We start from the raw sequence: 16,503 nt of genomic DNA on the forward strand, positions 1-16,503 counted from the left end.
GGGAGAGCCGCCCTACGCGTTCCGGCAGTCAGCTGCGGGCCCTGGGCCTTTGTGAGCGGTAGCCGAGTGTTGTTTTTCCTATCGTGTATAGTTCCCCCTTTAACTCTTATGCAGGTTGACCCTGAACCTGTTCCACAAGAACCTGTCAAAAGCGGAGCCCCTCCCTGGGGTGAAGTTCCTGCACAGCACTGTGTCTCGGAGAGGCCTGGAGGAGGTTTTTGATGATCCAAGAAACTGGGGAGAAAAAACAGTCAAGTCCGGTGAGTTATGTTTCACATTTCTGATAGTGATCTTTCAGCCACTTGTGCTCAGTGGAAATCTGACGTATTCTTTTGCATTATAGGAAGTAGTTGTAGTTATGTAAGATGTATTTTTGTATGTATACATATGTATCTATACTTGTGCTTTTTGTGCTTGTTTATTTTTCTGTGTATTCTGCATTTATGTAAGAAAATAGTTACTATGCAGCAAAACTATGCAGAAGAGATGTTCTGTGATGAAATACATGGTTCTATTGCAGAAAAATACTTCAGTGTAAAGATTCATCTTATATACTTGTATCTTATTTTATATATAAAGTTCCCAGCTTTTTACAAATAAACAGTACGTGTAATTGCCCTTCTAATGTGTTTTCACAGCAAAGCTGAATATCCACGAGGATAACTTTCTAAGCAGCAGTATTTTTTAAAAGGTGTTCTTTGCTTTGCTGAGTCAGCTGAGCCTGCCAAGATAAGCACTTTTTTTTTCTTTCAGAATAAAACTTTGTTCTATTACACTGATTTTGGTTTTGTTGTTGTTGTTTTTTACAGGGGACGCATGGAATATAAAGCAGCTAAGGGGCAAGAGCAGTGAGGATTTGCACAAACTTTGGTAAGTTTTACTGAAGTAGCTTCGCTTCTTTCAGAGCAGCTCTGCAGTTCCAGTAGTGTGGCTAGAGAACTTCTTAGCCAGGAAATTTAGTTTGCCGCACAGCTCCGCATGCTTCCGCCAGCTTTGGGCTTGGAGCCGCGCAGTTCTGGTACAGCTCGGAATACGAAAGCTGTACAGCAGGAGGTTGTGCGACAGCGGTGAGCTGTGTCCGGTATGAAGAGGCCGAGTTTGAGCATTATGGGGGTTGTTTGAGCTGCAGGACAGATGTGGTGGTAAGTGACCTCTGGTGGGACTAAATTAGATTGGGTTGCTCAGGCCTGCACCCATTCTGATTTTTTGAAAGTCTCTGAGGCAGGAAATCGCATCACCACTCTAGGCAGCCTGTGCCAGGGCTAAACCAGTACTTAGTGGTTTTTTCCTTGCTATATCATGTCCTTTTGCTCTGCATCTGTAAGCAGGTTCTGGCTCTGTCCAGGTAGTGGAAGACCGCTTAGTGTTAACCTCTTTCCTTCTTAGCTGCCTTTATTCCAGGTTGAGCTGCCTTAATCCCCCAGCCTCTCCTAAAACGTCCTGTGCATCAGCCCTCCCCACCTCTATGGGGCTTTTGCCAGTTGATCAGGATCTTTTTGCTTCTTTATACAAAGCTAGCAGGTATATGATGTAGGATTATAGGTTGGACAACTGTGCTCTAGCCAGCAGGGTAGTGAGTGAATAATTGCTAATGCATCCAGGAATTATTTTTGAAGTACTATGCTTTCTGATCTAGGTATGTCTTACTGAAGGAAAAAAACATGCTTTTAACTTTAGAGCAAGAATCAAAACGACAACTCAAGCCTATGCCAAGTCCAGAACGATTAGAAAAGGTAACTTTTTTGTATAGCTAAAACCATGACTCTTTAAGTAAAATTGCTGAGTGAAAAATGAAGTGTTTGTAATCTTGTAAGAGAACTTCTTAAAAACCATTTATGATTTTAGTGTATGTACAAACACTGTGCTTGAGCAACATAATGGGAAAGGCCTCTCCACTTGTTATATAATGTTAAGAAACACTTTACCATTTTCATGCCCTGAAACTGCACTAAAGGATTTCTAGAAACTTCCTGGTAAAATCTTCAACATTCTCTATCCTTACCCTCTGCACACTTTTCTTTAGCTACTTAACTGTTGCCAACTCCTTGTCTCTGACATTAACTGCTCCAAACTTGTGCCCTTTGGTTCTTTGCTGACCTCACTTTTGTCATTCCCTCCTTCTTTTGCATTATTGCAATTCTGCCACTAATTATTAAATTCCCCCCGTGGTATCTTTCCTATTGAAAACTTCATTTACTTATAAATCAACTGTTGTCTCTATGCTTGTATCTCATAGATGAAAATCTTTGCCTTCACCGGCTAGTTAAATAGTCCAGACATGAGAGATATTCTCAGATAGCCTCCTGTTTATCCTAATTAATTTGGGAAAACATGACCTTTGCAATGTTTATCTCAGTTTCTTTGTATAGTTAATAAGTTAATAGTTAAAAATATTGTTATTTAGACACGCACATCTGCAGCTGCATTACGATCTCTTTTTTTGTGTGTCAGACGTGAATTTTTTTGGTCTCCTACTCTTGTCGTTTCATCACTGTACCTATAAGACAGTGAAGATCCAATTAAGAATCTCCTCTGGGTCTCCTAGCGTACCTTTTTCTAGTTCATTGTAATAGTTTCTCAACTGTTTCTTGTGATTGTAATTCTGAACAGTATTTTCTGCTTAGTCCTATCTACACATCCCTGTTCAGCAATTACCAATCACAGCAGAACTTGTTTGGGGAAGGAACGTAAGTAGTCCCAACACTTCAAAATTCAAGTTGTAGTAATTGCCTGTTTTGTTTTGGCTGAAGTCCAAGAAAAGTAGAAGTCAAGGAACAGTGAAATGCTAGGACTGCACCAAAACAAAAGACCTCAATCTTATTAAAATTAGCTCTAGCAGCTTCCCTCAGCATCTAATGTATTGTCGTATGTAACATGTTACAGTAATATCACGATATGGACATGACTAAATTTACACGTTCAACTCAGTTGTCATAGTTTGGTCAAGGCAGCTTTCTCGTCCGCCAGCAGGCATTACTGAGGCTGTGGCCAGACTCCACAGTGAAAACTAGAATAACAAAGAGCCAGTACAAACCGTCTGACAGGAGTACGTACAGCTTATCCTGTCTGTTTCCCTCCTTCCTTCCTGCCCCTGCCTCAGCTTTCTGTACATCTAGCATCAGGATTAGATCTGGCTTGATGTATTAGCCGGATAGTTTTCAGTGAAATATCAGACTGTCACTTATTTCATATCTGTTCTCCTTATAAGTGAGGTTTTTAAAACACCTATTCTTTACTGTCCTATTACACAGGGCCAATTCAGCTGTTTCACTCAGTCCACAGCTGTGAGATTACTCCTAGTGTGTTTTACCTTTGCTTTTCCTTCAAATTTTGTCTTAGACGTTAATTTAAGGTCTTTTGTCAGAATTGTGTTTTTTTGGCCCATCCTGAAACTATTTCCTCTTTCCAGGTAGAAAAGTCCATGAAAAATATAGATTTAGTTGTCAAAGAAAGAGAAGTTGCTCTGAGGCTTTTACAAACTGGCCATGAAAAACCAGTACCTGGCGAGTGGAGACATGACTTCTTAGGACGCACGTACTGGTATGGAAAAAGACTTCTTTTTTTTTCGATATGTGTGAATTTTTCTTGTGCTTTGTCTCTTTACCAGAAAATCCTTATCTTGTATAGAAAAAAAGATGTTTTCTGGTCAGCAGTCTGGTGGTTCTTGAGTTCTGTGGTTTTTTTAGCGTGGTTGTAATTGTTGCTAAATAATTTACTGGCAAACTCTACCATTAATTATAACAAAATTTGTTCCATGTAACTAATATGATTTCAGTACTTAGAGGATGTCTACTGTAGGTATTCTGTGACACACAAATGAACAAGCCAGTACTGTTCAAGTTGAACCCTCCAGACTTCCCTAGTTTTAATGCAAAATCCACATATTGTGGTACAACCACCCAGGGTACTGGATGAGACCTCATAAAGTGGCATTCCCTACTAGTCCTGACAGGTATTTAACGTACTTTGAAGCTTCTACCTTTGGAATTATTTATCATCTAGATACTTTCAATAATTCCTAATTTCACGTGATGACACTGAAGGCTCATCAGTCAGTATTTTGCCCGTGTCATATTGGCATTTGAAGCACTTATTACAGTACTGAGCTCTGTTAACAGTGTAGATACCAGGTCACACATTAAAATGGTAAATTTTCAGTTGTTACCCATTTGTTTGCCCACTAAATATAAATCAGCAGAGTACTAAATGCAGTAACCACCAGACTTACATCTCTAGGGGTAAGGCTTCTTTCTGCTTGGAAGCGTTATCCACAAAGAAGTGTTTGCCCATATATCTGGAAGTCCGGTCCCCAGCAGGCAGAAGGGGCAGACGACGTGAAGTGGTCTCTAAGCACATGCAGAAACTCCACAATACACAGGGTAGTAGGTCCTACACAGTCTGGATGCACTGGAGCCTGTAGGTATGTCTGCATAAGCCATCTGTGCAGCCCATATGTGAGAGTCAACCCCAAAGAGAACTAACAGAGTCTGTATTTAGAGGGAAAGACTTATGTTCAAGCAGATTTGCACTTGACATGACACTCTAACACTGTCATTCAAAAGAAAATAGTAGTAGAAGCAAAAGTCTCATCACGCACAGCTTGTTGACATCAGCTTTTAAGAGTTTCCTACTGAAGGAGTAACTTTAAAATATAAATGCAAAAGAATCACTCTCTGTACTGGGTCGCCTTTTCAAACATCTGCAGTTTTTAGAGCAAGACTACTTTCTACAGAAAGATGCTGAGCAACGTACGAGACGTAGTTTAAAAAACAAGGCAACAATAGAGCCGAAAGTAAATACCCCTGTACAAACTGTGCAGTCTGCCACTTGGACTACTGAACTGTACTGTCACTGTACTGTAACCAAGTGTAGTTGGTGGAATCCAGGAATGAAGACAAAAAGTCTGTGTTCTATAACCACTTTTACCTGTCTCTAACAGGTACAGCTATAAGGAATGGCCAATACCATGGTACTTGAACAAAAAACACAAAAAGAAGAAATTCTATTATTTACCTCATGTGGATCGCTTCATCAGGTAAGAAGTTTTTTAACACTGAAAATTATTTTCTGATCTGTTCCTCTGTCCTCCTTATTCTGCTTTGCAAGGAAAAAACAGCAATGTTTTGTAGTTTTTACAGCTAGTAGACTAAAATTAAGGCTTTTTCAAATTGCATCTTGCTGTTTCTTTTTGCTGTTCTCATCTTAGTTAGGAGACTTGGTTATCTATGAAGATGCACGGTAAAAGAAACTTACATGCAGACTACTTAAGATCCTCCCAGAGGCTGAATTTCTATAGAATTTAAAAATAGAAGAAAAAGTTGGCTTTGCAGGCATATTTTCTTATTGAAAGCAAGTTAATACTGAAGTTGCTAATGACTATAGCTTCTATTTCATTGGGGTGGGGTGAGCTCATTAGGTCATTACAAGCTACTGAGAAATTAACCACAGTAACTTCTTTATTTCAGGCTCAGAATTGAAAAATCTTTACGTGCAAGGGCAAGAAGGAAAAACCTAGAGAGGACGAGGCAGAAGGTCTTGGAAAGCAAGTTCCCTCACCTTGCTGTAAAGTCTCAGAGCCAGTAACATGCTCAAAGAGTGCTGGAAGCAATTGGTCAAGTTTCTTTAACTGAAACATGAAACAAATTCCGAAAAGAGCAAACAGTTCAACTGAGCATTCCTACGAGTCTCCATCTTTTCTTTTTAATCCCACATTTTACGTAAATTAAAACTTGTGATCTGGAATTAAAAAGCAGCTTTGGTGCATAACTCTAAATCCTAACAGTTGTTTCTAGAAATATGTGAAAAATGACCTATCAACCAGCTATTAGAAAAGTGAGCCATATAGTAACAGTGAGAAGCAGTAACTGACTGCCAGATGAAGGCATAAAGTGTTGCGGTAATATTTACTGGTTTAGTTTAACAAATCTGCATTAAAACCAGACAGAAACATGAGAACCTCTGAGGCTCACATACTAGCCTTTGTTCCCTGAATATCTTGAGTTACAGGTGTGTCCCCTAAGTTACAGGTGCTTTCTGCACATAAGTCTGGAGAAGCGGGCTCTTCAGTCTGCTAAAAGGAACATTTTCTGTGCTTTTAAGTCTGGCTTGTTAGAAAGCATGAAAATACTTAGCACGTGAACTTCTAACAATGCAGTGTTTACACCCAGATTTCTAGACACCTGTGACAAATGCAAACATTTGTGCAATTTTTTTGCAGTGTACAAAATATTTGGAGAACTGGTAAGAGTTTTCTATGAAACTGAAGTAGAAGGGTACTGCGCCTGCTCTCAGTTGATGGTAAACACCTACTTTATGAAAGCTTTTTACCTTCAGATGGCATTGTGTAGACATTTAGAATGAAGTCACAAGTACCCATCTTTCAGGAAGCAGATGTGCTGGGCAGTATAATCAGATAAAACTGGAAAACTCCAAAACAACCAAAACTGTAGGAGATAAAGATACCTCCATCATCTTGGCCTTCAGGTATTCCTCTGCATCACACAAAATACTCAGTTCTTCCAACAGAACCTTTACAGTGGTAAGAAAACGCCAGAAAGTGTTTTGCTTTCCATATGCTGCTACAACATTCACAGATACTGCAATTCTTAAGATATACAGAAGGTAAAAGTTGATTAGACAAAATGAAACCTAAGTGCATGACACAAGGAAAGTTTAATCTGCATCGTCAGTTCGTGAAGAGAAACCAAAAAAGCCTCTTTTTCTATCTTTACCTCTAGCTATAAGCTGTCCTGTCAATACTTCACTGATGCCACAGTAACTTTAGAAAGCATTACTCACTGTGGTGTCTTAAGACACACGTTGACATTCCACTTGAGTGGCAACTAGACCAAGTTTCTTTCTCCCAGTACAACAATAAAGCTGGTGACTTACATCTCCTATTGTAGCTGACTTAAGTTTGCCTCATTTTGTGGCAGAAATACAGTTTGTCAATAGCTTTAAAAATCTGGAGCAAGCAACTTTGTCTCAAGAGCAACTAACGTTCATCGTGATACGACAAAAGCAGGCTGTTTGGATAAATTACTTTATTGTTTGGAGGTAATGTGAAACTGTTTTCAACTAGAGGCCTCATCATTATTTACCCACAAGATCTTTTAGGATATGAAAAATGTAGCAGCGCTGTTAACATTACTTGTTTTGTTTGGTTTTTTTAGATTGGTTAAATGCTATTTGGTTTCCCATAGCTTTTAAGAAAAGGAGCAGAACTTCATTGTATCCCTGTACAGAACATCACACAGTTGTAAACTAAATTGAGCTTAACAGTAACATAAAGCTGTATCTTGACAGCCAGTTCCTGCTGGGGGGAAAAAAAAAATAAAAATCATCCTACTTCCTCTGACCCTGAGTGCACACTCCCCATGCAAAACACAGGCACTTACTGACCCTGCTCCGAGTCAGCCAAGGGAGCTATACCAGCAATACATGAGGAGTGACTGCCCCTTGGAGTTACAGCTCCCCTTAAAAATGTCGAGCCACATCCTGAGGTCTTCTATGACTATTCTTCTAGTTTTGGACAATCCTTTGCCTTAACAAGTCTGTTTTGCTTCTCACCTACATCACAAAGGCATTATGCATGTTCTTAGAAATCAGGTGGAAAGCACAGATTGCTTACCGAAATGAACTGCTCCAGAATAGAAAATTAGCAAACCAGTGCTTAATATAACATTCATTATATGGAATGTTAAAAAACTTTGATGACACAGTAAAAGCTTACAGTGAGCTGAGTCACCTAGACTACTAAATAAAAACTTTTCAAAACAGAAGAGTAACTTTCTCTGCAAGTACTCACAAAATTGCTCAAGTACAAAAGACTAAAATTTATTTTTTAAGAGAAAAGTAAGCAATTTAAGGCCAAAGTACCAGCAAGGAAGACTAACATGTAAAAGTACACAAGAGATTTTTAATAAATTTGCAGGGCCATTTGCAGGGTTCTGCCTCTATTAGCTAACCTGTAAAGCTGTTCCCAGGAAAAGATACTAGAGAAAATAGATATTTATACAAAATTATAAAATGCTTGTTAGATGAATTATTGCTTTACAAGGGATGTAAACATCCTTTTTCTATGATAGTACCTTTTAGGTCTCTCCATATTCCTAAGGTTTGTTAAAATGGAACTTGATTTATGCAAAAAATCCAATATAAACTTCCTACAAAAGAGTCCATCCCATTCCTGAGTATACTAAAGCTATAAAACAGGAGCACTGAGCAGGCAGCAGTTTTCACAGTAAGAGGTTTAAGGACATTTTCTTTCTACACACTGCTTCCCTCCTTCTTCATATTCTTGTTTAGAAATCCACATCTGTTGAAAAGTACCCTACAAAACAAACAACCAAACAAAAACAATTAAAGGAAAAACAAGTAAGTCTTTAGATTAAATGAGGTAAGAGGACTTGGCCTGCTTCATTACCTTTTCCTTGGAGTTTTATATTGCTAGCAATTAAAGGCAGGAAGTTGCAGTACCAAAGGCCAATTTCAATCTCCCTTTCCCATACTGCTAAATTAATCCCCCTAAACCCGTTCAGTACTCAATAACTTCTAGAATTAAGCTCAGGAATATGATACAGAAGCAGGTTTGGTACTTTCATGGCGTACTACATACATAGCTTTTAGATACTGTATTTCAAGCCTGCACCTTGCCATTAAAAACAGGTGGATGTGGCAAGGCATTTACTGATTGGAAATGCTCATTTTGTGTCGTGTTTTTTGACTAAATTCTTCTCGCCTTACCACAAGCATAGACAAGATTATGATTGCTCTGCAAACTCCACAACACACACTTATGTGGAACTGGATTTTTGCAGCAACAGTGCTGCTTAACACAGCAACATAGTAACACAGGTTTACTAACCAAAGAAGCTAAAATCGAACCACCGATCCACGAGCTGAACCTCCGCTCCACCGTTGTGTTGTTCGCTATCAACTTCAGGCGCATGCTCTGAACAGAAAGGGAGGCAAAATGAAAAGAACAATCAGACAAATTCTAGATTGGTGACCTTTAGGGACAAGAGAAGGGCAGCACAAAGAACTTGGCAGGTGAAAAAGGTCAATTTTTGTAAACTTGAAATAATGCTCATCAGCCCTGTACTTGGAATTCAAGAAGGGCCATAGCGGAATAGAACATGTGTGGCTTTTATCTTGCTTCCCAACAGTAAGCAGCAGCAAATGTGTACAGTTAGAAATACGGCAGGTAGAGAGCAATAATGCAGCACATACTATCATCTCTAACACCAAGCTACTTAAAACGTGCACTTGGACTAAAACGTCTAACACAGATGAACTTAACTCATCTAGTCCTTTTTGGACCCATTCACTCCTTTTGCTTTTAAAATGCCTTGTAGCAATAAAATTTTTGAATTTCAGTGGGTTGCACCTCAGCTATTATAAGCAGTAGCGAGTCACTACCCTTCTTAGTTTCTCATAACTTTCATGATTTCAGAGCTGCTACAAATAGAACATTTTTTTCTTGAATATGAATATTCAAGAAACATCATAAGCTATATGTGCTCTCAAGAACACAGGTGCAAGGAATAAATACTTTCTTTGACATTAAGTGATTTAAACAGAAAAACACCAGGATGTTAAATCACCAGATTTTATCTACGAGTAGGTTGCTTGTAGAATCCAGGAAGAGCAACTGCCATGACAAAGTGGCAAGACCTCGGGCAGAGCTACTGAATGTGCCTCAAGTTAGTCATCAACACTTCAGAAGAGAGGCCATCAAGGGAAATGCTTAGGGACAATTACAGAACTTAGAATCACAATCTGAAAAAAAATATTCGGAAAGCCGTTATCTGCTGGAACTGACTTCTTAAGAACCTTTCAAGACTTCTTTTGCTTCATTAGAGAAGGAGATCTGTTATACCACGGAAATCTCTTCAGCTGTTGGATTTGTAACAAAGCCAAAGCTATGACGCGTGCTTGTGAATTTATGTGGCAGAAGAGAAAAATGGTAACTCTGTGCAGTAATTTAAAGAGTTATTTTACCGGTGGAGTTTTCTGAGACAGCTCTCTGTTCAATCTGTCTGTGAAACTCTGTATTAGAGTGTTTCCTCCTGCTACAATCACGCTGCCATAGAGGCCCTAAAAAGAGAATAAGCAACCTAAAATATTAACTCTGAAATCATTCTGAAAACAACTGTTTCATAGAATAGAGAAGAATGGCGCACAAGTACATATAATCAACAGCAATAATATATCACCTGATGCCAACAGTACTACCCCTCCCCATCCACTTGAAAAAAAATATTTCAAGACAGCTTAATAATAAACTATACAAGAAAAATGGAAGCTAAGTGATTTGTGTTTCTGAATGATTTCACAGAGAACCCTACGCCTCCAGGTATCTCCCGTATCCATACTGTTGGGTTTTCTTACAGCTGGATGTTCCAATCACAACAGAAAACCCTGCAGCACGGCAAGAGTTCTCAATCTCAGTAACTGTAGTTGTGAACACAAACCACAGCCTGGCATATTAAGGTGTCTGAAACACCAGTTAAGAGGAAAAAAATTTTGAAACAACCCCCTCCATGCAGTGCAGTACATCTCAAACCTGAATGTTTTCAAATAGACACCACTTTCTAGTTAGAACATAATTTCAGAAAAAAAGATTCCTTTTAAAACTTTTCTTCTTTCTACTTTCTACAAAAGTTCTGTATAGAACTTTTATAGAAGTTATGTCTAGAAAGTGTAACTGCCGTGCCCAAAAATCTGAACATAACACTCAAAATTATGAACATGAAATGCTCATCTGAAATTAATTCAATGCAAATTATGCAGTGCCAGCCACAAAATCTGGACATCAGCTAATTAAATATAAGTAGAAACAATAAATAAAAGTAAAAAGTCCTGATTTAGCATTTTGTAAGACAGTAATTGTACATATTCTTATATAAAAATATGCAGTACTTAGATGATTATTCTAATGTGTTTATAATTATCCTTGGAAATCCACATTTCTTCAACAACAGTGCTCTAGTTCCAAAAAATGGCATCAGCACAAAAACATCTATGCCTTAAAATAACACATCTGACTAACACTTACCGGCCTGATGTCTATATCACACATTCCAACGCTTGTTGTGACAACATGGCTCACACCCAACATCGTGTTACCAGATAAACCCTAGAATCAAAATTAGTAAGCTACACATCATGGCTTCAAAAGAGCAAGGCATACAAAAGCTCTAAGTGAGCCGAATTTACAAGTATTACTAGAAAGGGAACTTAGCATTTTATAGGTGAGGAGAAAAAAAAAAGTAGTAAGTTCCTCTTTTTCCATTCTGCTCATCACCACCCATATGGAACTACATTTCATCCTTTGCTTGCCCAACCCCAGTACAAACAGAGGCAAATCCTACCCCTAAGAGAATCACACAGAACAAATGCATATGTACCAATCATGAAACGAACACCATGCAAAAGGAAGCCATGTGATCATCTAGTAATTTAAAGGCTTGTAATTACAACATATCACAGTTGGTTTACCTTTACATTAGAAGGGTCAAACAATCCCTCAGGAATTTTTAAACGTTCAGCACCAAAGTCACAGTTGTAACCGTTGGGGAACTCGTAATGAACTGTTGGCATCTGTGCTGCTACCCTGGAGCATCAGTCAGAAAGATCATATTAAAGTGCAATATAAACAGAACGTTAAGTTATCCAAGTAGCGTTATATTTTTCAATGGGAATACTGTGATTGATATGATTTACACTTTCAATAATATTTTTTAATCACTTCATGCATATTGTAATATTATTAAATAAACAAATAAATATGACCTGGATGTACACTGTATTTTTACTTTCAGAAAAAAAGTTTTTATCTAAAAACTTATTCTGTTACAAAACTAACCTACAACAGTAGTGGACAGGCTAAGTGTCCCATGCACAAGTGAAAATTAATTTTACAAGAAAGAAAACAGTGACGTACTGCTCATCATAGGTTGAATCTGATACTTGGAGGACAGAAGCTTGGAAGTCCTGAATGACGCACTATGGAGTTAAGAATAATATGGTTATAAGAATTTCAGTCTACCATTTTACAGAATTTATAGAATTGATACTGACTTCTTAAAAGATTTTTCTAGTTATTCACAAGGAAAACCTGATACACTTGCAAACAAAACTTCTTTATGGGATGCCTAGGGGAGTTTTAGAGCAGGAGAAATGACCTACTTACATTACACATGTAGTTGTGCCAAGATCTAGTGACCTGGGGTAACTTTTCTTTTCTCTTCCAATTTGCTGGTGACCCCTCACGAACTGCCTCCTGAAGTTGTAGGAAACACGGTCATCAGTTAACCGGCTAAGCCTCTTCCCAAGCAAACCCTTATTAAAAAAGGTTACTTTCTTACCTTTGAAGCAATCATATACGGAGGAATTATCTCTATGTTCATTTCCTGAAACAACTCCCGGCACTGCATAGTAATAAAGTCTCCTGCAAGTGGTGATTTTACAATACCTAAAAGACAAAAACAAACAAACAAAAGAAAAAGAAAAAAAAAACCACCACCAAAACCCAAACCTCCCTCACCAACTTAGAAAGCACTGAAATCACAAATAAAGTCTCCCAACTAAAATATTTGTCATTGAATACTAGTAAGGGTGGGGGTGTTTTTTCCTTATTTAAGAAGACTGAATTTTGTCTGTTTTTAAATCTGTTTAAAAGCAGTGAAGAGAAAAAAAAAAAAGCTAACTCAACCTTGATACTAAAACGCTGCTACCCATGAAAGTTTTTACCTTGCTGCAGTACATATCCATCATGCACTGGAATAGCAGTGGTATGTGTTGCTCCACTATCCAAAATCAGACCTGTAGATCTCCCATTAGCAAAACTAGCCAAAATGATTAAGGAAAACGCTGTAACTTTCACTCAGAAAAAAAAAGAAAATGTTGCCATACAGTCAGAGCATAACTAGGAATGAGGACCCCAATGTGTTATTCCTTGGCTCTACAAAAGGATTTGCCATTTTTCAGTGCGTATCTTCTGAAGTGCCATCTCACAGAGAGAACAGCATTTAACTTCCACCTGTGAACTAATTTCTGCTTTGGACGTACAAAGGTGAGACTTCATGTCAACACGATGCAGCAAGCTCTAAGTACATCCAACTCATTTAGACTCTGATGAAAACATGTTATTAGTTTAAAATAATTGCAAATATTCCTCCTAAGGCTACGGGAACTTGAAGCTCCAATTACTGTATTATTACAGACCATTTCAGGTCTGTAATATTCTTATCCATGGTATACAATGGGAAAAAAATTAAAAGAAAGAAAAAAAGAAAGACATTGCCTCCAAGGAAAACAGTCAGATTGGGAGAACTTCAAAACTGTGCTCTAAAGCTTTAAAGTTCAGAAATGGAATTTGTTTACTTCCTCCTTAGATGTTTATGGAAAAAATAATTTGAAAGAAGTTAGATGTGCTGTTATACTAGGAATTGCCTAGAATAAGTTTACCGTAATTTCCTGGGAAGCAAAAAAAAAAAAAAAAAAAAAAAAGCTGTGAAACATTCCAAAGGATACGCAGTTAGAACAGCAGTTTTACACAAGAAAAAAGCAGGGATGTTGTAGTGTTCAAACATCAGTTCAGTCAGTTTTTCACGCTTTGCTCTAGTATTCCACTAGAAGAAAAAAAATAAAACAAACCACAAGTAAGTGACCAGACGGAAGATACATTTATCTTGAGTCATTAGAGCATACTAAAAGAATGCCATAAATCCTTTCAAAATTCTAGACAGATTTCTATTAATTTACTTCTTTAGAAGCCTTTTGTATTCCAATTCTGCAATACATTAATGCTTACCTGTCACACAGAGTTAAGTGATATACACTTTTACTGTTACAACAGATTTCTTTACACTTCTACAGCTCTTCCAGTGTCAGTCTCAAAGAACTCTCTAAAACAAGTAACATGCCCATTTTACAAAGGGAAAGATACAGGAAATAACTTGCCCAGCTGAAAGAAAAATAAATCCAGATATTCCTGTTTCCAAGGTATCTTCCTACAGTTCTACTGTACTTATGATTAAGCCACTATTATATATAAATATTCTACATGTTACTGAAAATAATTTTTTCCAAGCCAATTTGTTAGAATAAGATTAGTTCTCTAAGAAGAATTTTAATGGGAACCTCTACTCAGACACCCACAGAGTCACCAAATATGAAATAACCATTGCAAATTCACCCATACTCCCCAAGTTACAATGCAACACAAGGGAATAATGAAAATCCTTTCCGTAAGTTTTTAATAACGAAAGGTATAACTGTTGTATGGCATGTCTACCTTTTGTATTCTGACTGTTAAGATCTGCCCTTCAAACGTTAAGTATTTTTAAACGACAGAAACCTTATGCACATTTTTTTCCAGAAATTTGTATTCATCTCCCTCACAGGGCCATTTACAGAAACGAAGACAGAAAAATTATAACTACTCTATTATAAATATTATTCTCTGCCATGTAATATTAGTTGTAAAGCTGAATGAAGCAATAAGCTTTCTATGCCATTTTATTAAGTAAAAGTTAATACAACATCCAAACAACTTTTTGCTTTTACTCTAGGCAGTAACGTGGGACTTATTTTCCATTTTGTGAAATTTTTTGTAAGTAAAAAACAATAGTACATAGTAAACACTTGCTAACACAACTCATGCAAACTATTTCAAATTGTTTTCTTTCTTGGAAATTTTTCTTAAATGTACTCTTTCCAGAACATGGTAAAGTATTTTAAATGTGTTATTTCTGTAGTTAAGTTTTAACACTTGTAACCTACAAGACAGTGTCAGACTTCTCCACGACTAATGTTTGTAGAGTCAGCAAGAAGATACAGTTAAGACTCTTCAAAATACAAAGCTGCTTTTACTCACTGGTGCTTCGGACATAAGGACAGGATGCAAACTTGCTTCAGACTTAATGTGCATCTTGTAAGTGTGATCCAAAATTGCCTGGAAACTATCCCAGTCTTCAACTGTAACAACATTGAAGTGAGCAGATTAGTTAATTCTAAGTTTTGTTCTATTTCTTAAACACATAAATGTTTTCCAATGCTCTATTTTGTGCAAAGCTCTTTAGCCAAGAGCTATCCTCAGCAGGCATACACCTCCTTTAGTAGGTTTGCAGAATTCTCCCCCTTTGTAAAGATCATGAACATTTCAAGAATTATGCCCAAAATCCACCAACACTGTAAATAAGCTATACTTTACTCAACTTATAAATTTCTAGATCATACATAGCATCTGTCTACATGAAAGCTATGACGTTTTGCAGCCGAGCAATGCCATTTTAAAAACAGCTAGAAAAGGACAGAGCACCATACTCATTCCATTTTTCAAGGGTGAAATGGCCTCCATGTTTTCCCTTGGAACTCTCAGGGCGTTGGTGTCTATGTAGTAAGTCGGGCCGCCTTGTTTGCCTTTGTCACCATCTATCTCCATCAGAGTGCTGCCATTGTCCCTGTCCAGCACCACACCGATGGCCGTTGGAAAATCAACCTGTCAGGCAAAAGGTACACGGTATATGAAAATTATTAATGTTTTGTGTGGGTTTTTTGCTCATAAAACATACAGCTTTCCTTATACAATACAGTCAGAACAAAAAAAAATAAAAAATCTGCACACTCTGAAAACTTGTAACTAACACAAAAAAAACCAAAACAACCCTAAAGCATCAATTCATGTTGTATTTCCATTGAGTGACAGATTCTCACCTTTGGACAGTCCTCGCCTGCATAGCCTGCTCTCACCGTATACGAGCCAATGTCAAAAACAAGAGCCCCAACTTCATCTGGAAAGATTGTTAATAAAGAGGTAGTGAATGGTTATGACTCTACTACAATACCAACCTTTCCCCACCCACTGTCTGTTTCGCTTGCGAAAGGAGAAAAGCAAGCCAAGGCATCATTTTCTAGGCAAGGATACACTTCTCTATTCAGATCTCCAGTTACCCGGAGCTGAACTATCAGGAGACTGCTGATAGGCTTTAACTAGGACATTGTAGTACCTCCCTTCAGCATAAGTAAAAGGGCAATTTCAACAAAAAAGTAACATGGTTGTATGTGAATAGATTACAAGACAGACCTTTGGAGAAGTGCTAACACAAGAGTCACACAAAGCCAGGTGAGCCTAGATCTCCCGGGGGTGACCAGAATTAGACAGGTGGGCCTGCAAACACCGGATCTGTCAGCGAAGGCGGCCACGCCACTGAGTGCCTTCACCCTTAGGGGCCCAGATCCTCACTGAGGTGGCTCTGCAAGCCCCCAGGAAAACCAAACTCTGAAAACCAAACACCTGGACTTCAGTCCTCACAGAAGGGCATGCAGGAGCGCTCTGGGAGGAAACTACAGCCCAGTTCGCAAAACGCGGCGTCTTGTCGGGCCACCCCGCACCTGAGGGGAGCTGCTCGGCCCAGGGTCACGGCTTGGCCGGTCTCCTGGGGGCATCTTAGCGAAACGAGGCCAGCAGGGACACAAACAAGGCCTGCCGCCGCC

At 38.3% G+C, this 16,503-nt stretch overlaps 2 protein-coding genes across 2 annotated transcripts; one reads left to right on the forward strand and one right to left on the reverse strand.

The window, feature by feature from the left end:
- Positions 1–114: 114 nt before the first annotated feature.
- Positions 115–5,583, forward strand: MRPL47 (mitochondrial ribosomal protein L47; the record flags this gene model as incomplete). Its single annotated transcript, XM_009872837.1, has 6 exons — positions 115–260; positions 810–870; positions 1,637–1,733; positions 3,410–3,540; positions 4,940–5,035; positions 5,466–5,583. Coding segments are annotated over 6 exons (649 nt in total), but the record flags the coding sequence as incomplete, so codon positions are not given.
- A 2,084-nt stretch (positions 5,584–7,667) lies between these two features.
- ACTL6A (actin-like 6A) lies at positions 7,668–16,455 on the reverse strand. The gene is made up of 14 exons (XM_009872838.1): positions 16,395–16,455; positions 15,724–15,800; positions 15,334–15,508; positions 14,885–14,985; positions 13,540–13,637; positions 12,757–12,851; positions 12,372–12,478; positions 12,197–12,286; positions 11,948–12,009; positions 11,503–11,617; positions 11,060–11,140; positions 10,003–10,098; positions 8,867–8,953; positions 7,668–8,332 (listed from the first exon to the last, which is right to left on the reverse strand). The coding sequence occupies exons 1-14, from the start codon at positions 16,453–16,455 to the stop codon at positions 8,252–8,254; spliced, it is 1,326 nt and encodes a 441-aa protein (XP_009871140.1). The 3' UTR covers positions 7,668–8,251.
- Positions 16,456–16,503: the final 48 nt, after the last annotated feature.

Source organism: Apaloderma vittatum, unplaced genomic scaffold (assembly GCF_000703405.1).
Source record: "Apaloderma vittatum isolate BGI_N311 unplaced genomic scaffold, ASM70340v1 scaffold41777, whole genome shotgun sequence".
Classification (NCBI taxonomy): domain Eukaryota; kingdom Metazoa; phylum Chordata; class Aves; order Trogoniformes; family Trogonidae; genus Apaloderma; species Apaloderma vittatum.

Coding starts and splice junctions, on each gene's coding strand:
- ACTL6A (XM_009872838.1), bottom strand. CDS start 16,455: ATGCCCCCAGGAGACCGGCCAAGCCGTGACCCTGGGCCGAGCAGCTCC. Junction 15,801..16,394: donor CAGCTCCCCTCAGGTGCGGG/GTGGCCCGACAA, acceptor CAATCTTTCCAG/ATGAAGTTGGGGCTCTTGTT. Junction 13,638..14,884: donor TCCTTATGTCCGAAGCACCA/GTGAGTAAAAGC, acceptor TTTTTCTTCTAG/TGGAATACTAGAGCAAAGCG.